Raw genomic sequence first — 27,918 nt, 5'->3', positions numbered from 1 at the left:
CTGGTGAGGCCTCTCTGTGATTAGTTGGAGAAGTGTTTCAGGGCCCTTTTAACTGAAAAAGTGTGTTCATATTACTGCGTGCATATTGTGCGTTTCTTTTCGACGATGCGCACGGGCACCCGGATGAAGGAGACGAACTGCTCCTTGGTCTGGAGCTCTCGCTTGAACTGTCCAGCACTGCTGTTGTTTTTATAAATATACCTTGTAAATAGTCTTCAGTATTTAAGTCGTCGTTTGCATAACATTTTGTTGGCGGTGCGGAGCATTAAGCGTTGAATGTAATGGCAAGTGGGAGTGACGATGGGTATAGCTCGTGGCAGTTGCTTTCTGCTGGCGCATGTGCTTGGGGTTTGTGTCAGTGACCAAGTTCAGTGCCAGTCTAGCCTCATCTTCTGCACTCCTTGTTTCTTATGTAGTATGCGCTTCTTTTGCTGGTTTTCATCGTAGTTGGTCAGGTGCTTTTGTACCCACTAACTCTGTCTGTCCAAAAAGTTGTGCTAGAATTTTCAGAAAGCTTTGCACCGAAACCATGTGTTTTCTGATTATATGATAAATAAAGTGCTCATACCTGTCCTCAGCATAACAAACTTTAATTGCCAAAATTTGCATTTCTTAAATTTTCTGATCTAATACACACTGCTGTACTAACCTTTTGAGGGTCATTGCGGTAATGTACGGCAGCGGAAACGAATACAGTAAAGCCTTGTTAACTTGACGCTATAAAAAGTGGGAAAAAAATTCGAGATAAATGAAATCATGAATATAGAAGCCCACTTATAACAAACTCAATAGTTTCATGAAATATGGTCGTTGTATCAATAGTTCGTTATATGTGGACTCTCTCTTCAAAGTGCGAAAAAAAAAAAAATATCCTGAGCCATTCAACCCCTTGAAGGTGGTTGTCCAGCGAAGCTGTTTAGCATGTGACACGGAGGTGACATATAATTTGGAACAAAGGTACAAACTTTTTGTCATGATCGGTTGTCATTATTTCACTCGCAACTGCAATCACATTCTTTGTTAATGTCAAATCGATGCACTTACGCCGCTGGGTGGTCGGTTGGGCTGGATCGGTGTGGCATCGCAAGGGATATTTCATGTTTGCAACATGGAATGCGTAAGCCGCTCCCTTTTCGGTACCGACACATCCACATTGAAATCACCGACAGCAACAACAGGACTAGTGTCATCGCAGCTAATTCACGCAAAGTGAGTAGTCATGAACCTTATGGGACTATGAGTCATTGCATTTTTGCTTGCTTACAGAGATATGAGCCATTGCTCACAGGGGTATGAGCCATCGATCACGTGGGTATGAGTCATTGATGATGATGAGTTTCAGACATGCTGTTCTGCATGCTGTGTGTGTGATTGGAAAGAATTTAAGCACTGTTCGCTTCACTCTGCTGAGTGCTTGTAGCTTCTGCCTTACAGGGCTATGAGCCATTGCATTTTTTGCTTGCTTACGGGAGTATGAATGCTTGGGGGGTGTATGAGCCATTGATGATGGTAGTTTTTGTTCACGGAGAACAAAAATGCACGGAACCCTAGCCATATACAGCTTTGCTGTAGTAACGATTCTGCAGCTGGCTTCGGCAGGAATGATTTGGCACCGCTTTGGTCCAAAAGTATGGTTTTCAGTACCTTCATTTTTTGTTCCTGGAAATTTTCTGCATCTAACTGCAAGTTCCGTTAAATGCGTCATCCAAAGAGCGAAATGCAGCGGCGTAGCTCCTTTGAAACCTTGCCCACAGCTCGTTCCGATCGCCTGCAATTTCGAAACTGTGAGTGCATCGTCACCATTCTTTCTTCAAGAGTGTGATATCTATATATTACTAACAGCTGGACAAGTGGATTCTGCATACGATATTGAAGCATTCTAGTTGGCTGAAAGTGGGAACTACTGTGGCATGCTGGCATTTGCAAAGGACTTGCTGTGACAGCTGCAGCATCAGCCACACGGGCACTGAGAGCAGCAAAGTTGCATTTGTTTTATGTCGCTTCAGCCGAAAAGTGTGAAGGTCGAAAGGTAGAACACCATCGTGAGCCGTCATCAGCAATAACCTAAACAAGGCATCAATGAACTGTAACTACCTACTCCTTGCAACTTTACATGGCAGCAGCACATCATGCTGCGTTCACGTCGACTCAGGCCTTGTAAATATCGGTAGCTACGCTTGAGCCGCCATTGGTTCAAATTGGCCATCAAAAAACATGTGATTTCTTTGACATGCGCTTTCACATTGTTATGAGCTTGACAGTACATGACGTGCAGGTTGTGCCGCACTAGGGTGGCGCCGTCGTAGGCCGCCACACACTGTACCGCTTTGTCCTGAAGCATGTTGTAGACATGCCAGGCATGCTTTGAAAGCAAGGTTACCCTAGCATTGTTGAAAGCGAGTGACTTTCCTCGTGGCTTCTGAAATGCGGTGCTTGCTCATCTCGGCAGATGAAACTTCGTTGCTGTTGGGCTGAAGTGTGCCTAGTTTGGTCGGGCTTCCATGCTTCATAACTTTGCGTGCGCCCTCCTTTTACAGCCACAGGTATGAAGTGTTCGTTGTAGAGAAACGAATTTGTTCATTTTAAATGTACATCACTTTCGTACACGTACATCAAATATTTGTAACATCTGCATGCAGTTTCAATAGGCAGGGTCAGAAAACCATATATGTAGTGAAATTTAGTCATTACAACTGATAGATCGTTATATATATACTATATGAGTGGGTTTGACTGTAGACTTCATGGAGCCCTTTCAAAATGCCTCCAGTCACTTTCACCTGCACTGGCACCGTGTACAGGTCCACGGGAATCTGCATTACTGGCAATGTGCCAAGACGGCATGCTTTTGCACAGAATCCAGACGATTAATCCTGAAGGAATATTGAAGCCGGCCATCTGAGCATAACTGCTTTCAGGCATCCAGAAAGCTGACGCTGCTACTTTCTGCATCGTAATGAATTCTGGGCACTTTCATTCCAAAACTTGAAACTAAACTGCAGAAGAGCGCAGTTGTCATGCTTTTAGCATACTCTTGCGAATGACCTGGCATGTACGACTCGCGGTTGTGCAATCATGAAGTAAGCGTCTTTATCAAGCCACCATCTTGCTTAAAATGCTGTGGGCTCGCACGCTGGCTTCTTTTGGGTGCAGCCCGTGGGCTGATCGCGGCTGCTGAACAGTGCCGGTAACCTTGCCTAAGGTCACAATTAGTACATTGTGACAACATTGATGCATGTCTGATAGTGCCCTAAATTAGAGGGGGGGGTTGCTGCATGAGGTCACATCAAAGTGGCAAGCGAACCGAGCAAGTCCACGTGAGCGGTGATAGACCAGAGGGGGCAGACGAGCAGAGGACAGGGCTGGCGCACCGTTTGGCTCGGCTAGCGAGCCGTCACTGGGTGAAAAGTGAGTAGAAGTGACGCTGCCGACCTTGCCCCATTGCCTTTTCTCTAGCATTTGCCAAGGTGAGATTTTGTGACATCCAGAGCCCTGTGCAAATCTTTGCGTGATAAGAGGTTCACATTTTATTTATTTTATTTATTTGAAATACTGCAAGCCACTGATTTGGCTTGAGCAGGAGGGGTTTCATGCACAATACAAAGGTACATAATCAAACAACACAAGGGATGAGCACAGGAAGCAAATGCATATTATAAATGAAAAAAAAATATGTGTCATGAAATTTGTTCAACAAATGTGGTCATTAAGAGAAAAGCACAATACACGTGTAGTAGGAATGCTTAAAAAATTCACCAGATGTGTAAAATAACTAGTTAGGCTAGGAATTCAAAACATGGCACTGCATTTCATTAACAAAATCATCAGTTGTAAGTACGCTAGGTGGTAAAGAATTCCATTCCACAACTGTGCGCGGGAAGAGACTACATCGAAATGCGTTCGTGCAAGCGAAGATTGGTGCTAAAGAATGTTCATGACTCTGTCGCATTGACCTGCTTAACAGATTGACATGCCTAACAGATTTTGAGAGAGCTAGTTTAATTTTTCCGGAAAGGCAGTTGGGAAGAAATTATAGGCAACTAACTTTTCTACGGGCTTCCAACGTTGGTACATTATTGAGTTTCATTAAATCTGAAGGGCAATCTAGGCGTTTGTACTTTCCAAAAATAAATCTAACTGCTTTCCTTTGAATTCTTTCAAGGTGCATAATATCTTTTTTGTAATGCGGATCCCATACGATAGAAGTATACTCCAGTTTTGACCTTATGCAAGCATTGTAAACTAGAAGTTTTGTACTAATTGGTGCATTTTTAAGTTTTCCTCTGAGGAACAATAGTTTCCTTAGGCCGACTACACAGATATCCGACATATGTTCTGACCACAGGAACTTGTTTGTTAACTTAACACCAAGATATTTAAGCTTGTCAACTTCTGAAATCGGATTGTTATGAATTGAATATGTAAATGTGCTAACTAGCTTTTTTCTAGTAACACAGAGTAGTACTGCTTTTTCCGAGTTTAAAACCATTCCCCAACGATCGAACCAATCTACAATTGCACAGATACTGTTTTGTGGCAAGATGTGATCATTAGTAAAGGATATATCTTTGAATATGACACAGTCATCGGCAAACAACCGCCTAGTTACTGTATTGGGGACTACTTCAACATCATTGACATAAATGAGAAACAACAACGGGCCTAAAACACTGCCTTGGGATACTCCCGAGGTAACAGGAAGCACAGAAGATGTGTATTTCTTTATTTCTACAAATTGGCTTCTATTGGAAAGATGTGCGCTAATCCATCGGACAGTGAAGGAAGGAAGGCCGAGGCATTCTAATTTACACAATATCTTGCCATGTGGCACTTTATCGAAGGCCTTCGAAAAGTCTAGGAACAGAATATCAACCTGTCCAGCGATATCAAGTACTTCCAAGATCTCATGCACAGTTGAAACCAGCTGAGTGACTGTTGACATAGCTTTTCTGAAGCCATGCTGATGTGATGACAGCACTTTACGCTCAGCTAGAAATTCTTGAATGTAACATGCAATAGCATGTTCCAACAGCTTGCAACAAGTGCTTATGACTGAGACAGGGCGGTAATTATTTACAGAAAGCTGGTCACCTTTTTTGAGGGGGGATGGGTGTAACACGTGCAATGCGCCAATCACTTGGGATGACACTTGCAGTTACTGACAGGCTAAACAGGATGGTCAAAAATCCAGAAATCTGCTCTGCGAAATGCATGTCTAAGAAATGCGTTTGCAATGCCGTCAGAGCCTGCTGACTTTTTAATATTCAGATTAAGAAGCATAGCAGTGACACCTTCACGAGTAATTATTACTGTTTTCTCCGTTGTCGCCAGAGATCCTTGATAATCGTATTAGTCTAGCTCAAAAAATAAAGTCTGAAAATACCAATTGAAAATTTCTGCGATTTCCCTTGGTTCATATATAATTCGGTCATTTACTTTTAATTTATGTATATCTTCATTAGTTTCACTTATGTGTGTCGCCAAATTTTTTGGGAGTCAGACGTAATAAATTACGCCAGAGTATTGCTGAATAAGCTGTTTCTTGCATATCTAACTTTTTCCATTAAATCATATTTTAATTCAATGAAATGAGATGAGTTTTGTGTTGTTTTCTGAGGTGTTTTGTTCGCTGGTTCATCTGTATTATAACTACTGATCCAAGTATTTCTGCGACGTTTGTAATTTTTTTTTTTTTTTTTTTGTAGGAATGAAATTACCAATGCAATATTCTGTAGTTGAGCGAAAAATTTGCCTCAGGCGCTCAACATCATGACTGACAGAGTCAAGATGCGTGTCCAAACAATCAATTATGGCTGTCGTCAGCCTTGTTGTAATCTATAATTGCAGCCGAAGAAGACATTTTTCTATTTTCAACAGCTTCTCTAGTCCAGTTAAAGATACTAAATTATGGTCTGAAATTCCAGGTTCCACGAAAACAGTAATAGTAAGATCTTGATCAGGGGAGTTGATTCATACTTAGAACTGGGGTTAAACAGCGCGAGAAAGATGAGGACACAAGGAAACAAATACCACTGACAAGCACTGACTGCCAACTGGAAGTTTATTTGAAATTCACCGAACATTTATACCTTTCTCAGAATAGGCATGCGCACATCAGTCGCAAAAACATCTGCAAATCAGCAACATTATAATCTTTCTTCCAAAAATGTTGTTTCTTTTCCCGACAACGCAAGCGAGGGAGTGCTTGCACATTTATCTCCTTCCTTTCTAGTGTGATAGGCCTCTACTATTTGCCTTTCCCTCTTACCTTCCCCTTTCCCTATGAATTTTGTCTTTTCAAATATGGGGGTGCAGTGACACTTGTTACAGTGTCCGGCTAAATGACTCCCATAGCCATTCTTTAGGTTACTGCTGTGCTGACGAGCTCTTTCTTTGAAGCACTGTCCCGTTTTGACCTATATAAGATTTTCCACAGCTGAGCGGTATCTGATAATGTTGCGCCTGCACTCAGTGAAATGAGTTTTAATTTAAAACTCTTTTCAACTTAATTTCAAGTTAATTGAGATTTTGAGATATCAGAGTTAACGAGGGTTTACTGTGTCAAGTGGTCATGGCTGTACGTGTATGGCGGTGGTGAAACGAACAGCCGCAAGAAACACGCCTTTTGGAATGAAGTGCTGCCTAACGTCACACTAGAGTTGCTGGAACCTTCTGCGACTTCTAGAAAAAAAAATTTTTACTGCTGCTCTGCTTCAGCCAAAACTGATATTTCGCATGGCGATGCATGGCGGCCACCGCATCAGTTTGAGGGCATGCCTGCCTCGCCTAGTTTACTGCTACGAACTCATATCCATGCTTGTGCCTTTTATGATTGTAATTTCTTGTGCAAGTTTTGAGTTGCGGTCATTTGGAAAAATGATTTCTAACTTGTTCAGCACCAATAGCATTACCACGAGATGCTTGCCTGCATGGCTGTCCTGTAAGCATGCAATTGCTTGCTTTGTTTACAGGCAGACAAACTGGCAATGTTGCCTATGTGCACCTCTTCGGGGACGCATGAGAACTGATAGAATCTTGTCTGGCGATCTAACAGTTAATTAGTGCTAGCATTTTGTTCACTTTGTTTCACAACGACACAGTTGAAGAGAACAGCTAGCAGGCTGTGATGGAATCATGTAAGCACACAACATGGTGCGCCTACTATGCAGCTGGGGCAGTACTCTCAGGCGACCTTCACGACTTTCAAAGGTGGTTTCGCGAGATTTCATGGACAGGTCGACAGCCAACAGAGCTTGGCACAGTGCTAGAAATGGAAGCAAAACTGTCTGATCCGCTCCCTCATTTCACCCTGCAACTCTGCTGTGTGAGCGGAGCTGCGGTCTAGACAATGAGATGCATGAAAATATATAGCATAAATTTTTGTCTTGCTTGCCAAATAGCGTCAACAGGCATATGTTAATTGCGTGGGTTATTAGTCATGAATATGTGATGTTAACGCAAAATATATTCAGTTCTTGCGATCAAAATAGCTCCAAAAGATGTCAATTTGTGATGACAGCCGGAATTGTGGTCCCCTCTTCAGAAGCCCTTTCCTTCTTGCATAGAAAAATGCAACGAAACAGCAAAGGCTCACTGTCTACGCTTCTTCAACACCACAATTTCAAAAGTGGTCAAAACAAATTCGAGCCTTTCTAAATGAAATTACTCCTCGTCGTGTTTATGCAGTTTTCCTGAATTTAGAATTAAGTCAAACATGACATTAATTTCTTACATCATTTTTCAAATACTGTGTGCTATAGTCTGTGACTGCCGACTTATGACTGCTGAAGTTAGCTTCACTTCAACTCCACACGTGTTAGGTGGTTCACGACCTCATTGCACACTGTGACACAAGCAGAGCTTGCATTCTAAATGAGGTCCACCCTTCCAAAAATCTTCAATGCATTCGAAACCCGTTCGTGTAAAGCAAAATAGAAAATAATCTTATTGTGTATGGCATGCATCCATCTAGATTGTTCTGTCACTTTGAAGACTAACAAAAAAGCGAAACGCATTGATAAGTTTCGCAGGGCAATGTTTTTTTATTCACAGCTTCTGGCATATTAAAGGCACTTTTTTTTCCGGGATGCCTCTCTGACCTCCTCTTAACTCGCTTTCCATATCCCCGAATGTGCACCAAAAACGTGGCAATGCATTCGCAGTGCTTGCGCTCGAAACCACTGTAGACTCGTGCAGTGTGCAACAGCTTGCAATGTCATTTTGGCCTCCATCCTTGTGTCATAGGTGAAGTATGCTCTTGCTAAATTGAATCGTATATTTTAACAACTAGAAGCAGTCTTTAAGGGGCAACTCAGGAGATATTTCAAAATCAGTGGATCTGAATGAAATTTGCTGAGTGTGTTCTTGTGCACACTTCTGTCATTTCTTGAAAACATCAGACTTGAGAGTTGTGCAAATTTTTTACAAATGAATTTATTTCATTCCCTTGAAACACCTGCCTTGCCTTCTCCTCAGCTACTGGCCACATTGTGTTATGACATAAAAGGAGTTATACGTACAGCATGCTGGTAATGAGTGGCAGATGACAGGGTCGAAGAGTGAGCTAGTGTTTGGTGTGAGAGGTCGCAAAAAGTTACATTCTCTGTGGATGGGCAAGGGACGAGAGGCAAGTGGTGTGGCGTTGTTAGGTGCACAAGCTTCAGCCCTCGCCATCAGCACACACAGTTTGAGCCGAGTTCAAGCCTATGACAGTCGCCTCGATTTCGTGTTTCTACTGCTGGTGAACCTAAAGCTAATTAAGCCATTAGGATAAAGACAATTACTTATGTAGTTGAGTTTTGACCATATGGATTTGAAATAAACCTGTACAGTGCACATGTATAAAGCTAGAAGTGACGACATGACATGCTATCAACATCTGTACGATGCCGTTCTCGAAGGCGGTTAGTCACGCTCGCCGGCACTTCCCTATATTAAATGTGACTATGTGCATGGGTGTATTTTTACGTATTGTTACGCTGAATCATTATTTAGCTTCTGAGGTGCATTGCTTGCCTCGTATCCTAAGTGCGCAGCAAGCGGAGGCCCCTTCGATACAGCGCCTCATTGAGCTGCCAACAGTGTCAATACTGGCATTGATGTTCCCGTGAGAAAACTAGACATTCTCTAAATGAACGATCATACACACAAAGTCCTAATTTGTCTCTCTTTTTCGGAACATAGATTTCGGTCTCTATAACCCGTGTCTCCTCTTAATTGTTTGCATGAAGAGAATACTAAAAATTATAAGTAGGCAACATACCGACGCCCCCCTACTACGATCTCCCACGTGCTGTTTTCGAAATTGTGTGGTCTCTCATATCGACGTGACTGAGGGCGATGCAAAGGGGCTTACTTGTGCAAAATCTGCGTGTTTTGATATGTTCTGACAGCAATTGATGTCACTGATGAGCAGTTAGCATCATATCTCAAGCAAACGATGAGTGGTCGCTGTACCTGCCGATGTGAATAAATGCACCAGTCAGTGCTCTGGACTGTCACGGCGTTCTTGCGGGATACAAATGCAGAAAGTTGTGCTCCACATCTTACAGTGGGTATGCGAAACACCTTCTTAAGGTGTAAAACACATAAAATAGCATGTTTAAATTCAGTCGTTAGGGCTACCCTTGGTCTTCATGTTGCAGTGTGATATGTTGTGCATGGGTGCTGGCTCTCCTGGTGGCGGGTCGAATGCTAATGGTAGTTCATGGCTATTTGTCGGAACCGTAGCCGTCACTGTTGGACAAATCCGAAGGGCTGGTGCAGCTGACATCGTCACCTGAAGGCCTGGCACAGTCACAAATCTGCTGAGCATCTGCTGTTCACAGGTGTTTTGTCTTTTTTTTTCCACGGGTGAGACTGCCATGCCTTCCCTGCCTCTCGCGACGTCACACGAAGAGGTTCGCTTGGCTGCTTGGTCAGGTTCCGGTTTCATTTTTGCTCATTTTTACTCATTTAATATTATTTTCGAATTTGCAGGACACTTCTACTATCAGGCGCGCGTGACAGGGGGAGTCTTGGGAACCTAAGTAGTCCGTTACCTTGACATGGTCAAAAAATCACCAGAGCTGCCCTTTAAGTGCCCTTCATTATTTTAATGTAGAGTGGTATATCCGTATCTTCAAAGTGTAGAATGTGCAAAATACAGTGTTTATAATTACTGCAGCAGAGGTAGTCACCTATTGGTAGAGAATGAAAGAGCTGGTTCTTAGCACCCTCTGCTGCGTCACAGGTCTGACCGCCGCCGTGGTCAGTTGCGTCGCAGCTGCTGGGGGCTGAGGGCCGGGGTTTGATTATTGTATTCATATAGGAGGTTGTGGCCAAGTACTGCACCAGGGTGGCCAATCTTGCTCTGGTGAGGGAGTGCATTACCGGTTCTGGTCACTGGGATCAGGCCACACTCCAGGCCTGTTTATGCAATTTTAGCAACACGCGGATTTTTTTTTTAATCCGGTGGAAAATTGCACGGCACCGGGATTCGAACCATGGTCCTCTTGCATGTGAGGCAGATGCTCTACCTCTACGCCACCGCTGGGAAAACATGGCCACAATTAGCACATGATCGGGGTAGTTGGAGAAGTATGGGAGAGGCCTTTACCCTGCAGTGGGCATAACCAGGCTGATGATGAAAGAGCTGGTAGGAGAAATACAATATATTGGTCAAGTGCAATTTAGTCCAAATGACAAATTTACTGGTTTGATTGTCTAGCTCAAAATCAACATATACCTTTCCAGGACTACGTGCCGATTTCAGTACATCTCTCCGAAATTTCGAGCTCGCATGCTATTATTCCATCTATCCGACTGATGCCATCATTACATTCCCATTCCATTCTGGGGGTCTAAAGATGCAGAATGATTAGTATTTAGGCAGTCTGTTTAGTGTGACGTGGCATCTTCTACGTGGGATACGGTTCTAGGAGATATACAGAAGTGATTTAAGTCGGCATGGCCGGAGTTTTTGCTTGTGTTAAGGCGGACAGAGCACCCAGCATGATGTTACACTATACATCGCACTATACTGTATGCATCTGCAGCATAGGGTAGATAACGCGGCTGCTGCGCCCGTTTGTTACGGGCAGTAGCGTGCTCCGAGCAGTCTCTGTGGGGGACGGCATCTCATGCTGTGTGGTGAGCCAGTCTGAGCGCCAACATCCGACAGGTTGTCTGTTTCCCTTGTAGTGCACCTTCAAGGGGTTATGTCAGAAATCTTTTATTGTGAGTGCATCATTGTACCCTCGCATGAGCGAATATAAAGAGACGTTTCTTTTGACCCTTGGAAATTGTGTGATTGCCATGGAAACAAGTGCGAACAGAAATGCAGTATATGCTACTTGCCATCGGTGCGAAAGAACACGGTCGCACGCAGCTATCCAGTACACTGAGGGGGTCAGGTGAGCTTGGCAGGCGTGGTAACGCGATGAAGCGCGCTGGGGGCTCCTTCCTGCTCCTTTTAAGCTGTGCACTGGTCCTGACTGGCTCCCTGCGGATTTTTTCTTGCCATTTTTACAGCACACATGTCATCTTTGCCTTTGGCTCGGGTTTGTCGTAAACGCGGTGTAGGGGAGTGAGAGATCTCGTTTGAAATAGCCGTTGTATGATTGTTGGAGTTAGAATTCGCTGGAGTTTTTCTATATTCAAATACATAGGACTTTGCTGCTGGGACCAACAGAGCAGTTCAAATTATCCGTCAGTTTGAATGAAGAGATCTTGAATTATTGATATTTCACTGTATTATTGTTCTGTGCAGTTGATGCCCCCCCTGGCCATGCTGTCCAACCCTATCAATGCTGTGACCACCAAGTTTGTGCGCACCTCCACCAACAAGATGCGCTGTCCCATCTTCTGCGTAGTGGTAAGCAGAATAGGCTCTTGGGATGCACATGCCGTGGCTGTACGAGGAAGGCCGTGCTGGAAGCTTAACGTGCTTACAGTGCCGCACACATTACTTGGAAGCCTCAGTATAACGAACGCGGATGTAATAAATGATCAATCACAATGAAGTAAACCTAACATTTTTTTAAACCACACGCTCCTGTGGCCTGGACCATCATGAAATTTCAAGTAGTCTGAACCAGACACTGAGCAAAAGACCAAATACTGCTGATGCTGTTAAAAAAATTATCTTGCCTCTTTTTTGTAACAGCACTTTTCATATGAACGCTTTCGTGAGATGAATCTTTCCATCCTGGCAATTAAAGGACCTTTGCATTTTTAGATTAAGGAACTTCTGGCTGTTTAGTCATCAGCTCTTTGCAGTTTCACTATTCTTTAAACTATTCACTGTGAACTTATTTCATGCTATTGCTGTTCTATTTATATTTTCTTCGAACCAAGAAATTGAAATTTGCCCCAGCCCAACGTTACACCTGTAGGTCCAATGGGGCTACCCCAATACTGGCCGAGTAGTAATCTAACGTGTCCGAATTGTGGGTAGGTGGCTGTGAACAACAGAATAAACCACTCGCAAGGCTTTTTAAGGCATACTTGCTGCAGCCTGTGCGTCATTGTCCATCATTTAAAGGAAAGTTGGGTACAATGGAGAAAATCGCAGGTTAGCTGAATACATTAAAGGTTTGCTTGGTTAGCACGTTGGCAGGAGACTCGTTTGTTTACAGTAGCCCTCACTTTGCAGAATTTGTCTGCTCTTGATGGGGCTTGCTTATGCATGGTGTGAAGGCACCATAAAACCTAAATTAACTCCAAATATGTGACTAAATTGAAGGGGGGGAAGAAAAAAATATATATATGTATTGTGTGTGTGTGTGTGTGTGTGTGTGTGTGTGTGTGTGTGTGTGTGTGTGTGTGTGTGTGTGTGTGGAGAGAGAGAGAGCAAAATTGTTAATTTGGGAGATGGCATGATTCGCATTCATCCTCCGGACCCAGCAAGCATACACTACATTACCTAGAGGGAAATCTGGCGCTGCTGCGCTGTGGTATGCATGGGAATGCCGGCATATTGTGACTTCGGATTGGCATCATTCTCAGAGAGACAGGACACCTTGAAGACGCGCTTGGCAAGCACCGTTCCGTCTGTCACATTGATTCATTTTCTACTAAAACAGCATGTGAAAAGCTGTTTTGGTTTTATTATTATGCAAAAACATGTTTAATTAACTATGAAAACTTGTTATTGCGTGTACGATTATATGTTACGTAAAAAGTATCAGCGGGCCGGCCGCTTAAGTTGGAGGACAGATGACAAGGTTCGCGATCGCTGTGAAACAGTTTGTCGGCTGTTCTTGCTTTTGTCATGCATTGTCAGCTGAGTAAAGATGTAATATGCGTGAATCAAAACATTTTATGAAAATTTTACTTTGAGAACGCGTTATTTGTGTAGCGATATCCACGTTTTAGACGAAGCCTCGTACAACACCAGCCAACACGAGCCTCGCAGACACATATACTGTCATTCCCATGATGGCACGGTGACCTCTTAAAAAACTCCCATAGACGGTGGCGCCAGATTTCCCTCTAAGTGTTAGAGTGAGAAACTCTATGGTTGAGATGTATTTAGCTGCACACCAGGTAATTAGCACGACCCTCGGAGTGTACCAAGCACAAGTGCCATAAATGTGCGGCACAAAAGTTTCAATATTGATTTTTAATTTTGTTGTGTGTGTGTTTTGTTTATTATGTTGCGTTTTTCCATTATGTCTCATTGAGTGTTGCTGTTCTGCTATTTTATTCTTGTTGCCTATTCCTTTAATACACTTCTCTAGATGTTTATAGAATTTTTATCATCATCATCATCATCAACATCAGCCTGGTTACACCCACTGCAGGACAAAGGCCTCTCCCACACTTCTCCAACAACCCCGGTCATGTACTAATTGTGGCCATGTCGTCCCTGCGAACTTCTTAATCTCATCCGCCCACCTAACTTGCTGCTGCCCCCTGCTACGCTTCCCTTCCCTTGGAACCCAGTCCGTAACCCCTAATGACCATCGGTTATCTTCCCTCCTCATTACATGTCCTGCCCATGCCCATTTCTTTTTCTTGATTTCAACTAAGATGTCATTAACTCGTGTATGTTCCCTCACCCAACCTGCTTTTTTCTTATCCCTTAGCGTTACACCCATCATTCTTCTTTCCATAGCTCGTTGCGTCGTCCTCAATTTAAGTAGAACCCTTTTCGTAAGCCTCCAGGTTTCTGCCCTGTACGTGAGTACTGGTAAGACACAGCTGTTATACACTTTTCTCTTGAGGGATAATGGCAACCTGCTGTACATGATCTGAAAATACCTGCCAAACGCACCCCAGCCCATTCTTATTCTTCTGATTATTTCAGTCTGATGATCCGGATCTGCGGTCACTACCTCTCCTGAGTAGATGTATTCAATTACCACTTCCAGCGCCTCGCTACCTTTCGTAAACTGCTGTTCTCTTCTGAGACTGTTAAACATTACTTTAGTTTTCTGTAGAATAATTTACAGACCCACCCTTCTGTTCTGCCTGTCCAAGTCAGTGAGCATGTATTGCAATTGGTCCCCTGAGTTACTAAGCAAGGCAATATCATCAGCAAATCGCAAGTTACTAAGGTATTCTCCATTAACTTTTATCCCCCGATCCTTCCCAATCCAGGTCTCTGAATACCTCCTGTAAACACGCTGTGAATAGCATTGGAGAGATCGTATCTCCCTGCCTGACGCCTCTCTTTATTGGGATTTTGTTGCTTTCTTTATGGAGGACTACGGTGGCTGTGGAGCTGCTATAGATATCTTTCAGTAATTTTACATACGGCTCGTCTACACCCTGATTCCGTAATGCCTCCATGACTGCTGAAGTTTCGACAGAATCAAATGCTTTCTCGTAATCAATGAAAGCTATATATAAGGGTTGGTTATGTTGTGACAGAATGACGTCACGGCCACGCCCCCTGTTTGTACCTAGATAAACAGCTCGCGTTTGGGAATAAAGCCATTCCTATTCCTGCTATCTGCTATCTATTCATGTCTGTATGCATGCTACAACAAGTGGCGACGAGGGTGGGACCGGAAACTTAAGCCGAGATTGTGCAGGACAAGAAGAATGGCGAAGTTCTTGGATTTCGAGCCTTTTGTCGATGATGGCGAAGAAGATTTCATGTCTTATGTTGAAAGATTTGACTACTACTGGAAAGTGACCCAAAACAAGGATGACAGCCTGAAGAAGTCTGCCTTTATAACGGCCATTGGTAAATGCCCCTACAAAACGCTGAAGGACCTGTTGCTACCAGCGAAGCCAGAAGACAAATCATTCAATGAAATCGTCGCAGTCCTGAGGGAACACTACTCTCCGGGAAGCAAAGTTATCGCCGAAAGGTTCAAGTTTAATCGCCGCTACCAGATGGAAGGTGAGACAATTTCTGCATTTGCCGTGGAACTACGCCATATGGCAGCAAGATGCAATTTTGGGCCGTTTCTGGACGATGCTCTTCGAGACGGGTTCGTGGCTGGCCTCAGCGAAACTTCGATTCAAGCCAGCCTTCTGAAGAAAAAGGAGCTAAGCTTCGAAACTGCGTATGACCTAGCCAGAAGCGCAGAACTGGCTGCGAAAGAATCCAAAGGCTTCCGCCCAACCTCTGACAAGACTTTTCTCGACGAAGACGTCCACGTCATTCAGAAGGGTCAACAAAAACAAAAGGCGAGGACTTCGGCGGGTCTGGCAGCCGGTAATCTTGTTACCGATGTGCGGAGCAACACGATGCAAGAGACTGTCCATATCCAAAGGCAAGGTGTCATTATTGCAAAATGACTGGTCATCTGGCTCGGGCGTGCAAGAAAAAAAAAAAAAAGCGGTTAATGCATTCAGCGACAATGACGAAGAAGTGGAAGAGTTACAACTTTTTCACGTTCAGCAAAGTGGACCGACGACTCGACCTTACCGAGTGCAAGTGCACATTGCAGGTATGCCAGTGGAGATGCAGATCGACACAGGAGCCGCTGTCTCGATTATTAGCGAGAGCGTCTTTTCGTCCCTGTCTTGTTCACAGCCACCAGTCAAAACAGGACTGCAACTTAGAACGTACGGAGGCGCACCACTGGAAATTGTAGGGCAAGCGGAAGTGCCTGTGGTCTACCGAGAACAACGCAAGACGTTGCCTGTCGTGGTTGTACCTGGAAGGAAGCCGTCACTACTTGGACGTGACTGGCTTGCAGAACTGAAGATTGACTGGAAGAGCGTATTCACGGTGCAGACAGACGGAATGGTGGAGGAGCTGCTACGCAAGTATAGCGATGTCTTTTCCACGGAGGTAGCACTAATAAAGGGACACAAGGCACAGCTGGTCCTAAAGGAAAACGCCAGACCAGTTTTCTGCAAGGCTCGACCGGTTCCCTTTTCCCTGCGGACAGCAGTCGAAGAAGAAATTCGACAGCTCGAACGGAACGGGGTGCTGGTTCCCGTGGCACAAAGCAACTGGGCTACACCAGTGGTTGTCATCCCCAAGGCAGACAAGAAGGTGAGGCTGTGTGAAGACTTCAAGATTACCTTAAATCCTTGCATAATGACGGAGCATTATCCATTACCCTTAGTCGAAGACATCTTTGCAGTAATTGCGGAAGGCAAGGTCTTCATGGTATTAGACCTGACCACGGCGTACCAACAAATAGAAGTGCACCCTGACTCTCAAAAACTGTTGACGCTTAACACGCACATTGGCTTATTTCAGTGCCTCCTCATGCCATACGGAATTTCCAGTGCCCCAGCCATATTCCAGTCGGTGATGGATCAAGTATTAAAAGGCGTGAAGGGCGTTGCCTGCTATCTCGATGATGTCCTCATCACGGGAGCATCCGAAATGGAACGTTTCCAACGCGTTGAAGCAGTCCTTGCTCGGTTTCCGGAGCATGGCGTTCGGCTCAAGCAAGAGAAATGTAAGTTTTTCAAAGACTCTGTCACCTATCTGGGGCATAATATTAGCGCAAGTGGAATTAAGCCGTGCACGGAAAAGGTTGAAGCTGTTAGGAATGCGCCAGCTCCAAGGAATGAATTGGAACTAAGAGCGTACCTTGGCATGCTATCTTTTTACTCCAAGTTCATCCCCAACATGTCCACACAGCTGAAACCCCTATATCAATTACTGAAGGGAACTCGGCAGTGGCAGTGGCCCAAAGACGCTGAAGAGTGCTTTCAGAGGAGCAAGCATTGGTTGACGAGTGACAGTGTCCTAACCTTCTACAGTCCGGAGAAGTCAATAGGCCTTGTAGCAGACGCGTCTGCATACGGATTGGGGGCGGTGCTCTTCCATGAAATCGACGGAAATGAAAAACCGATAGCCTACGCTTCGCGAACACTCAGTAAAGCAGAGACTGGGTACTCCCAAATAGAAGAAGAAGCGCTTGCCGTGGTGTTCGCTATCAAACAATTTCATAAATATGTTTATGGACGAGAGTTCACTACATACTCTGATCACCTGCCATTAAATGGCTTACTCGGACACAACAAGCCCATTCCAGCACTATCAGCTGCCCGAATGCAGCGCTGGATGCTGCTACTTGCGGCCTACCGGTTCAAATGGGTATATAGGAAAGGGAAGGCTCTCGCTAATGCAGACGCATTATCGCGGCTTCCGCTAAAGAACGAAGCTGACGTCAGTGACTACGTGCAGTTTTTCTCGGCAACAGACGAACTGCCCTTATCAGCTGAAGATATTCGGAAAGCAACAAAGAAGGACCCAGTCCTATCGAAGGTCCACTTCTTCACATTATATGGATGGCCAGCAAAAGTTGCCGATGAAAATTTAGCACCGTACTCTACTAGACGCCATGAACTATCGTTGGATCGAGACTGCGTGACCTGGGGCAATCGCGTAATTGTGCCACGTGCGCTTGTTACGCCGGTTTTAAAATTGCTGCACGAAGGACATCCAGGCGCGACTAGAATGCAAATGCTTGCGAGGAGCCATGTGTGGTGGCCTCAGCAAACTTCGGACATAGAAGACACTGTCCAGAGCTGTGCAGTCTGTCAATTTAGGCAAAACACGCCGTCCCAGGTAGACTTCATTCCTTGGGCCCGTGCACGCATAAGATGGGAAAGAGTGCACTTGCACTTCGCTTTTGCAAACTCATGCTGGTTACTAGTCCTGATAGATGCTTATTCCAAATGGGCAGAAGTTGTGTGCATGAAAACAACTACAGCGGAAGCAACTGTGCAAGAGCTGCGAAGAATATTTGCGAGCTTCGGTCTACCGGAAATGGTCGTCACAGACAATGGACTGCAATTCTCGTCTGCTCAGTTCTCTACATTCCTTGCCTCCAATGGCATACGCCACCTCACTTCTCTGCCTTATCATCCTGCTTCGAATGGGGTGGCGGAAAGACTTGTGCAAACCGTCAAGAAAAGCCTACTAAAGCAAATTGGAGAACACAAAAAGCATGGCAAGTCTATGCAACATTGTGTCGATCAGTTTTTATTTTCGTACAGGAACACTCCCTGCACATCGACAGGGATTACGCCCGCTCAGTTGTTTTTGACGTGGGCCCCAAGAACACGTCTTAGCCTCCTGCACCTGGAGCTGAGTAACCGGTTGAAGAATGAATCGTGCCAGCCCACTTTTGTCCGCTCAAGGTCAACGTGGCGCGAATTCACAGCAGGTGACGAGGTGCGAGTGAAAGGAACTCGTCCGGGCGACCCTCTTTGGTTAGCAGGCACGATCACGCGCCGTATTAGTGCTGTTACGTATACAGTGCGGGTGAATAACGAAGAACGTTTTGTGCATGCCGACCATATCGTTTCAGTTAAGCGCCCGGATTACCAGCCAGCCAGAAGCTCGCATTCAGTCCTACAACTTCCAGGACGGCTCGATCAAGCAGACCCCATGGCGACCCGAGAAATGACAGCCCTTCCAGACGGTCCACAGGGCGACGATCAGACACTGCAAAACCAATCTTCACATGAGCCCCCAGCATCGGGGCGCCTTGAAGATCACCAGGCGATGTCGGGCCCCGAGACCTCGGAGCAGGTTCCAGTGCAGTCTACTCCTGAAACCTTAAGGCGTAGTACACGAACACGCAAGCAACCAGATAGATGGGGATACAATTAAAAAGAAAGTTAAAGCTGGCAGAAGTGTGGTGACAAAATGACGTCACGGCCATGCCCCCTGTTTGTACCTAGATAAACAGCGTGCGTTTGGGAATAAAGCCATTCCTATTCCTGCTATCTGAGTAGCGTCTGTATGCATGCTACAACAGGTTATATTCCGCACATTTCTCTATCACCTGATTGATAGTGTGAATATGGTCTGTTGTTGAGTAGCCTTTACGGAATCCTGCCTGGTCCTTTGCTTGACAGAAGTCTAAGGTGTTCGTGATTCTATTTGCGATTACCTTAGTAAATAGTTTGTAGGCAACTGACAGTAAGCTGATCGGTCTATAATTTTTCAAGTCTTTGGCGTCCCCTTTCTTATGGATTAGAATTAGGTTAGCGTTCTTCCAAGATTCCGGTGTGCTCGAGGTCATGAGGCATTGCGTATACAGGGTGGCCAGTTTCTCTAGAACAATCTGCCCATCATCCTTCAACAAATCTTATTTTACCTGATCTTCCCCAGCTGCCTTTCCCCTTTGCATAGCTCCCAAGGCTTTCTTTACTTCATCCGGCGTTACCTGTGGGATTTCAAATTCCTCTAGGCTATTCTCTCTTCCAATATCGTCGTGGGTGCCACTGGTACTGTATAAATCTCTATAGAACTCCTCAGCCACTTGAACTATCTCATCCATATTAGTAACGATATTTCCGGCTTTGTCTTTTAACGCATACATCTGATTCTTGCCAATTCCTAGTTTCTTCTTCACTGCTTTTAGGCTTCCTCCATTCCTAAAAGCATGTTCAATTCTATCCATATTATACTTCCTTATGTCAGCTGTCTTACGATTGTTGATTAACTTGGAAAGTTCTGCCGGTTCTATTCTAGCTGTAGGATTAGAGGCTTTCATACATTGGCGCTTCTTGATCAGATCTTTCGTCTCCTGTGATAGCTTACTGGTATCCTGTCTAACGGAGTTGCCACCAACTTCTATTGCACACTCCTTAATCATGCCCACAAGATTTTCGTTCATTGCTTCAACACTAAGCTCCTCTTCCTGATTTAAAGCTGAATACCTGTTCTGTAGCTTAATCCGGAATTCCTCTATTTTCCCTCTTACCGCTAACTCATTGATCGGCTTCTTATGTACCAGTTTCTTCCGTTCCCTCCTCAGGTCTAGGCTAATTCGAGTTCTTACCATCCTATGGTCTCTGCAGCGCACCTTGCCGAGCACGTCCACATCGTGTATGTTGCCAGGGTTAGCGCAGAATAGGAGGTCAATTTCATTTCTAGTCTCGCCATTTTGGCTCCTCCTAGTCCACTTTCGGCTAACCCGCTTGCGGAAGAAGGTATTCATTATCCGCATATTATTCTGTTCTGCAAGTTCTACTAATAACTCTCCCCTGCTATTCCTCGAGCCTATGCCATATTCCCCCACTGACTTGTCTCCAGCCTGCTTCTTGCCTACCTTGGCATTGAAGTCGCCCATCAGTATAGCGTATTTTGTTTTGACTTTACCCATCGCCGATTCCACGTCTTCATAAAAGCTTTTGACTTCCTGGTCATGACTGGATGTAGGTGCGTAGACCTGTAAAACCTTCATTTTGTGCCTCTTATTAAGTTTCACAACAAGACCTGCCACCCTCTCGTTAATGCTATGGAATTCCTGTATATTACCAGCTATATCCTTATTAATCAGGAATCCGACTCCTAGTTCTCGTCTCTCCGCGAAGCCCCGGTAGCGCAGGATGTGGCCACTTTTTAGCACTGTATATGCTTCTTTTGGCCTCCTAACTTCACTGAGCCCTATTATATCCCATTTACTGCTCTCTAATTCCTCCAATAGCACTGCTAGACTCGCCTTACTAGATAACATTCTAGCGTTAAACGTTGCCAGGGTCATATTCCATTGGTGGCCTGTCCGGATTTTGTTGGCCTGTCCGGAATTTTTGTCACCCCCCTATGTAATACCCTCGTTGTGAGGGCCTTTAGGGGTTTCTTGAAATAAATAAATAAATGAAAAGAGCAGAAGCAGTGCTTGCGTGCAACAAAAATGAAGTGATGGAGTTGGCTTCGCCATAGTCAACCGAGCGGTTACACTTCGTGCCTATATGGGCCCTTATAGCCTTTATTCTTGTGTTTACCGCCGTGTTTGACACTGTGTTGGCTGCATGCCTTCAGAACTGCATGGTCACTATCCATGATCGCATCAATAGCGACCATGGTTTTGTCTGCAGTGGTTGCAGCGAGCTGTAGTTTCATTTTCGTTTTGACTTAGTGCAATGCGTGGGCAATTTCACAAACATGGCGGAAGTGGTCGAGGATGAATACTATTGTGGCCTGCATCCAACCTGTCGGCAACCCGTCGGCAAGATTAAAGCAGATATTTCGCTCCAGCCACTTGAAACTCGTTGCACGATTAGTCTTCTTTGCCTTTTCCATAGATACGTCCATGGTAATCGACCTCATGTGTTGCCGCTTGAAGTACCAGCGTGCACGTCACGTCGCCTTAACAATAGCCATAGTTTCGTGCGCATATTCGGCAATACACTGTCATTTAACGCATCAGCACTGCCACGTGTCATAACCGTATGGAACGGTCTTCCTGATAACATTGCGAGCATAACAGATTGTGACGCTTTTCGCAAAGAATTGCAAAGTTTCCTCTAGAAACATTGTATAAGGATGTTATTTACCTGCTTTCCTTCCCTGTTTCTCACATTTGTATTTTTGTATTTTTGTATGCATGAGTATATTACTGTGTTTACACTCTCTAAACCTTAGCCTAGACAAACATTTATTGAACTTCGCTTTACTTATCTTGTGAATGCCTGTATTGATATTTATATTGTTTACTGCTATACTGCTTTACTTATCTTGTGAAAGCCTGTATTGATGTTTATATTGTTTACTCCTGTTGAAACACTTACTTTGTGTCCCCCCTTACCCAATGCCCTTAAATGGGTCTGTAAGGTATTTTAAATAAATAAATAAATAAATTGCAATGAACAGACAATCCTACCAGCTCATATGTGATGGGGATGTGCATGTGGTAGCTAAAAGGCATTCGAGTATCACACTATTGTGAAGAGGCGGTTGCAAGGCCCTTGCAGATTCGGCATTAATCAGTCGTGAGATGGTTAGAATTGGAGTTTCTGCACTGCTTTTGTGTAAAATAGAAGCTGGATTCATTCAGTAAATAAGAATTTGTTGATGTAGTAAGCATTTGTTTACTGTATTTAGACAATTGTAAGTCAACCTCTTTTTTAAAATTTGAAGATATAAAAGGGAGGGTTGACTTACAATCGAAACCAAACCATGGCACTGCAAAAAAAAAAAAAGAAAGCGAGGCCTACAGGATATTAGGGGAGCTACAACTTGGTTCCAATTTTGTGTTTGCTCTACGGCCCCACCCATAGCTTTCCGCTATCCCGCGTGTTTGTTCGCTTTTCAGAAGGGTTTTTCAATATTTTTGAGTTTTACAACGCACACAGCACTCATGTGGGGGTATCGATAGTTCATGGAAGTGCCGCTGTTCCATTTGCGGTAGCACCCTCAAAACTGCGGCGCTTGCGGGGAGTATCGATAGTTCATGGAAGAGCAGTCACTGCTCGCTGCTCATGTGATTCTCTTTTCCTGTTGCTCTTTCATGCGTTGAATTTGACTGCCGGCCATGTGCTACTGCCTTGCTTCCTCAGTCGTCATGAGTCCTCTGAGTCCACTAAACCTTCGGCGCTCGTTCACAGTGGCGTTGAAAAGGGCTGCCATCCTTTACGCTGAAGGAACAACTGTGCAGCGGGCCGCAAGTTTGATGTTTCTGAATGGGTGGTGCAAGAGTGGCGACGGCAGCGAATCAAAATTTTCACCTGTGACGGCAAGCAAAGAGGTTTCCGCGAGCCGAAGTCGGGACGCTTTCTGGAGCTGAAGGCCAAGCTTGCATTGTCCGACACCGAAATGCGGGATCGGTCCCTGCCAGTGACGTGCGACATGGTCATGAGGCAAGCCTGGATCTTCACCTTTTAAGGACCTGCTCCGCCGTGAGTAGGAGTGGCTGGCGGCAGAAGACCATGAACTTACGCCGACCGGACATGTCAAAAGAGCCTCCCTGATGTCTCTGTGTGGTTGGGTGCTGTCGGCATGGACTTATTTATTTTTGTATGTATGTATGTATGTATGTATGTATGTATGTATGTATGTATGTATGTATGTATGTATGTATGTATGTATGTATGTATGTATGTATGTATGTATGCAAATGTGGAATTTCGCTGGACGGCGATGTGCTGTGGGACCGTAGCAGCAATGACGATGGCAGCACTAGTGAGGAGTAGTAGTCCAGTGACCATGCCAGCTACTATGAAATTTTCGTTATGGAATGCGCGCGCGGGTATGCTCTTTCTTTTTTTCCTGTCACACGCGATAGGGGGGGGGGGTCGACTTACATTCGAGTCGACTTACAATCGTGTAAATACGGTACTCTTCTCTTGATGCCTTAGACAATTCGACATTCGGTTAATTTGTACATTTCTTCTGTGCCCATGAAATCCAAGTTAACAAGGTTTTGCTATATGCGCGTGGTTCCCATTAAAAGCAGGAAAAGTTGAAATGATTTGTTCTATTGCGAATTCTGGTTGTATCAAGTTGTAGCGTGTTACTGGCATGGGCAACCCTTGCACAGCTTGTGAGAAGTGCTCGCGTCCTCACATTTGCCACTCACAGTGGACTCCCGAGGGTCGGCGGCTCATCACGGGGGCATCAAGCGGGGAGTTCACCCTCTGGAACGGACTCACATTCAACTTTGAGACCATTCTGCAGGTGAGCTTATCAGCCCCTGTTATGAAGAGTCACCCGTAGAACTTGGTTTATCTGTGTTTGTAGTGATCATGAACAAGTTGCCAGACATGGAACATCCTTTCTTGAGAAAGAGATCCAGCGGGGAATAACAAGAAACAAGTGTATATATTTAATAACTTGGCAAGCTAATCAACAGCATTTATGGTGAATCTGCCATTGTTCACCTTCTTGCACACTGGTGCAGGCCTTTTTCTTTTGTGTTCATGTATCACGTTTATGCATAAAATGCACAGCAGTCTTGCAACACGTCCTTGAGAGAAATCTGGATGATGCCTTTTGGCTGGTCCGCGGTTAGGTTATGTGCTACTGCGCGCCGCAATATCTCTAATACCATGTATTATTCGCTGCTGTATTGTATTGTATGTATTGTACTTATTAGGATGCAACTGCAATAATCATTTGCATGTTTTGCACAAGAGTTCGCAAAAAGAGCTTTTCTACAGCAGGCACGGTGCTTTTGCAAGCCGTCATCTGCTACGACTAGCATGCGAGTCGCTTCCACTGCTTGCTGCCAGGGTCACACACTAATTGAAGTTCTTGTATAGTACTGTGGCACCACTGGAATGCTCGGATGTGCCAGCTTTGGCATGTATTTAACTTGGCTTACCTTGAAGCATGGTCGTGGGTACGTGAATAGGGCTTTACCTAATGCATCTTGGATTAATTTTTCTCTCTTAGAACGTGGCAAGTAATCGAAGGAAATTGAAGCATACAATTGGAATTGAGGCACAATGAGTGCAGGCCTACCCATCTTTTCGCCAGCATTAGGGGCCTGGTGCCCGCTTAAATCCAGGTGCGATCATTTGTTTTAACAAAGACGGTTCTTCATGTTGGCAAAATTAGTCCTGCTAAAATCTGCCAGGTGGCGGTAGTTTCATGAAAGGCAGGCTAGGTGACTATTTGTCACCATCCTGTTTCGAAGGGGATGCTAATAAATCATCAGCAGCAGCAGGGCTCTCCCCAGAAATTTTCAGTGGTTGGACATGTTGCGGCCAGAAGTGTGCTAGTGTGGCAAAAGTCCACTGCCTATTGATAGAGTGACAAGAGATGACTTGTGCGTAAACCACACACAAGCAGCGGCACGGTGGGCCACAAGAAGGATTCTGTCTGTCATGCATCTTCCTGAATGTTGGGTGGCCATGTATTGGCATGCCATGTGCTGCCTTGCCCTCTAGTAGGCATGTACCAGATGGTAGAGATGGGTGGTAAAACATGACATCTGCGGCCATCATACAAGATGTGGACGTGCTCAGCAAGGTGCGCTGCAGTGACCATAGGATGGTAAGAACTCGAACTAGCCTAGACATGAGGCGGGAACGGAAGAAACTGGTACACAAAAAGCCGATCAATGAGTTAGCAGTAAGAGGGAAAATAGAGGAATTCCAGATCAAGCTACAGAACAGGTATTCGGCTTTAACTCAGGAAGAGGACCTAAGTGTCGAAGCAATGAACGACAATCCTGTGGGCATCATTGAGGAGTGTGCAATAGAAGTTGGTGGTAACTCCGTTAGACAGGATACCAGTAAGCTATCGCAGGAGACGAAAGATCTGATTAAGAAACGCCAATGTGTGAAAGCCTCTAACCCTACAGCTAGAATAGAACTGGCAGAACTTTCCAAGTTAATCAACAAGCGTAAGACAGCTGACATAAGGAAGTATAATATGGATAGAATTGAACATGCTTTTAGGAACGGAGGAAGCCTAAAAGCAGTGAAGAAAAAACTAGGAATTGGCAAGAATCAGATGTATGCGTTAAGAGACAAAGCTGGAAATATCATTACTAATATGGATGAGATAGTTCAAGTGGCTGAGGAGTTCAATAGAGATTTGTACAGTACTAGTGGCACCCACGACGATAATGGAAGAGAGAATAGTCTAGAGGAATTTGAAATCCCACAGGTAACACCGGAAGAAGTAAAGAAAGCCTTGGGAGCTATGCAAAGGGGGAAGGCAGCTGGGGAGGATCGAGTAAAAGATTTGTTGAAGGATGGTGGGCAGATTGTTCTAGAGAAACTGGCCACCCTGTATACGCAATGCCTCATGACTTTGAGCGTACCGGAATCTTGGAAGAACGCTAACATAATTCTAATCCATAAGAAAGGGGACGCCAAAGACTTGAAAAATTATAGACCGATCAGCTTACTGTCCGTTGCCTACAAACTATTTACTAAGGTGATCGCAAATGGAATCAGGAACACCTTAGACTTCTGTCAAGCAAAGGACCAGGCAGGATTCTGTAAAGGCTACTCAACAATAGACCATATTCACACTATCAGTCAGGTGATAGAGAAATGTGCAGAACATGACCAACCCTTATATATAGCTTTCATTGATTACGAAAAAACGTTTGATTCAGTCAAAACCTGAGCAGTCATGGAGGCATTACGGAATCAGGGTGTAGACGACCCGTATGTAAAAATACTGAAAGATATCTATAGCAGCTCCACAGCCACCGTAGTCCTCCATAAAATAGCAACAAAATCCCTATAAAGAAAGGCGTCAGGCAGGGAGATATGATCTCTCCAATGCTATTCACAGCGTGTTTACAGGAGGTATTCAGAGACCTGTATTGGGAAGAATTGGGGATAAGAGTTAATGGAAAATACCTTAGTAACTCGCGATTCGCTGATGATATTGCCTTGCTTAGTAACTCAGGGGACCAGCTGCAATGCATGCTCACTGACCCTGGAGAGGCAAAGCCGAAGAGTGGGTCTAAAAATTAATTTGCAGAAAACTAAAGTAATGTTTAACAGTCGCGGAAGAGAACAGCAGTTTACAGTAGGTAGTGAGGCACTGGAAGTCGTAAGGGAATACATCTACTTAGGACAGGTAGTGACTGCGGATCCGGATCATGAGACTGAAATAATCAGAAGAATTATAATGGGCTGGGGGCGCGTTTGGCAGGCATTCTCAGATCATGAACAGCAGGTTGCCATTATCCCTTAAGAGAAAAGTTTATAACCCCCAGCTGTGTCTTACCAGTACTCACGTACGGGGCAGAAACCTGGAGGCTTACAAAAAGGGTTCTACTTCAATTGAGGACGACGCAACGAGCTATGGAAAGAAGAATGATGGATGTAACGTTAAGGGATAAGAAAAGAACAGATTGGGTGAGGGAAGAAACGCGAGTTAATGACATCTTAGTTGAAATCAAGAAAAAGAAATGGGCATGGGCAGGACACGTAATGAGAAGGGAAGATAACCGATGGTCATTGAGAGTTACGGAATGGATTCCAAAAGAAAGGAAGCGTAGCAGAGGACGGCAGAAAGTTAGGTGGGCGAATGAGATTAAGAAGTTTGCAGGGACAACATGACCACAATTAGTACATGACTGGGGTAGTTGGAGAAGTATGGGAGAGGCCTTTGCCCTGCAGTGGGCGTAACCAGGCTGATGATGATGATGATGCGGCCCACCCCAGAGAAAATAACTGTTGGACTAGTTGCTATTGCATGACTGCTCAGGGGAATCAGCGCAAAATAAGAAGTGCACAAAGTATTTTAAAAAAGTGGTAAAGTGAACAATCATTGCATTCTACTGGTACCAACATACAGTGAAATATCGATATAACGAACTTCAGGGGACCACAGTAAATTGTTTGTTTGTTGTCAGAAAAGTCATTAGAATGAAAGCCTCCGTATGAGCTATCTACGAAGGGTTGCTGCTGGCTCTCAGCCTGTGGTGTTGCTATTTTCCATAGATTCTGACGCCACCACACACCACTGAAGCATTGTATAATAAGAGAGACACAGGTAATACAGACGTTCCCACCGAGAAAACTACAGACAAAGGGGTGGGTCCATGTCGCCTCCAAAGTGCAATGTTTCCTCTTGCTTGTTTCTTTTTCACATTCCTTGTTGTGGGCACCGCAACTGTCTTGCTCGAGGCAGACATCTGAACTATGCCAAAGTGCAAGTGTGCGTAATTGACACCGTCCATAAAGTGCAAAGTGTGACTGTGTGGCATCCCGGTGAGTATGGAGGTTACATTTCTCAGCCACGTAGCTAGTACGGCAGCAGAAAGAAATGAAAAAGAAAGAGACGTTCACAGAAAAAAGGGTGAA

General features: G+C 44.7%; 1 protein-coding gene across 6 annotated transcripts in view; it reads left to right on the top strand.

Moving 5' to 3' along the window:
• The window catches only part of Wdr33 (WD repeat domain 33), a 236,654-nt gene that overhangs the window by 22,664 nt on the left and 186,072 nt on the right, over window positions 1–27,918 (top strand). For all 6 annotated transcript variants that reach the window (XM_075686980.1, XM_075686982.1, XM_075686977.1 and 3 more), the window contains 2 exons: window positions 11,750–11,854; window positions 23,723–23,818. In XM_075686980.1, the coding sequence (XP_075543095.1) occupies window positions 11,750–11,854; window positions 23,723–23,818 (201 nt within the window). The remainder of the gene's footprint in view (window positions 1–11,749; window positions 11,855–23,722; window positions 23,819–27,918) is intronic.

Source organism: Dermacentor variabilis, chromosome 3 (genome assembly GCF_050947875.1).
Source record: "Dermacentor variabilis isolate Ectoservices chromosome 3, ASM5094787v1, whole genome shotgun sequence".
Taxonomy (NCBI): Eukaryota; Metazoa; Arthropoda; class Arachnida; order Ixodida; family Ixodidae; genus Dermacentor; species Dermacentor variabilis.
This window is presented reverse-complemented; position numbering and strand designations above follow the sequence as displayed.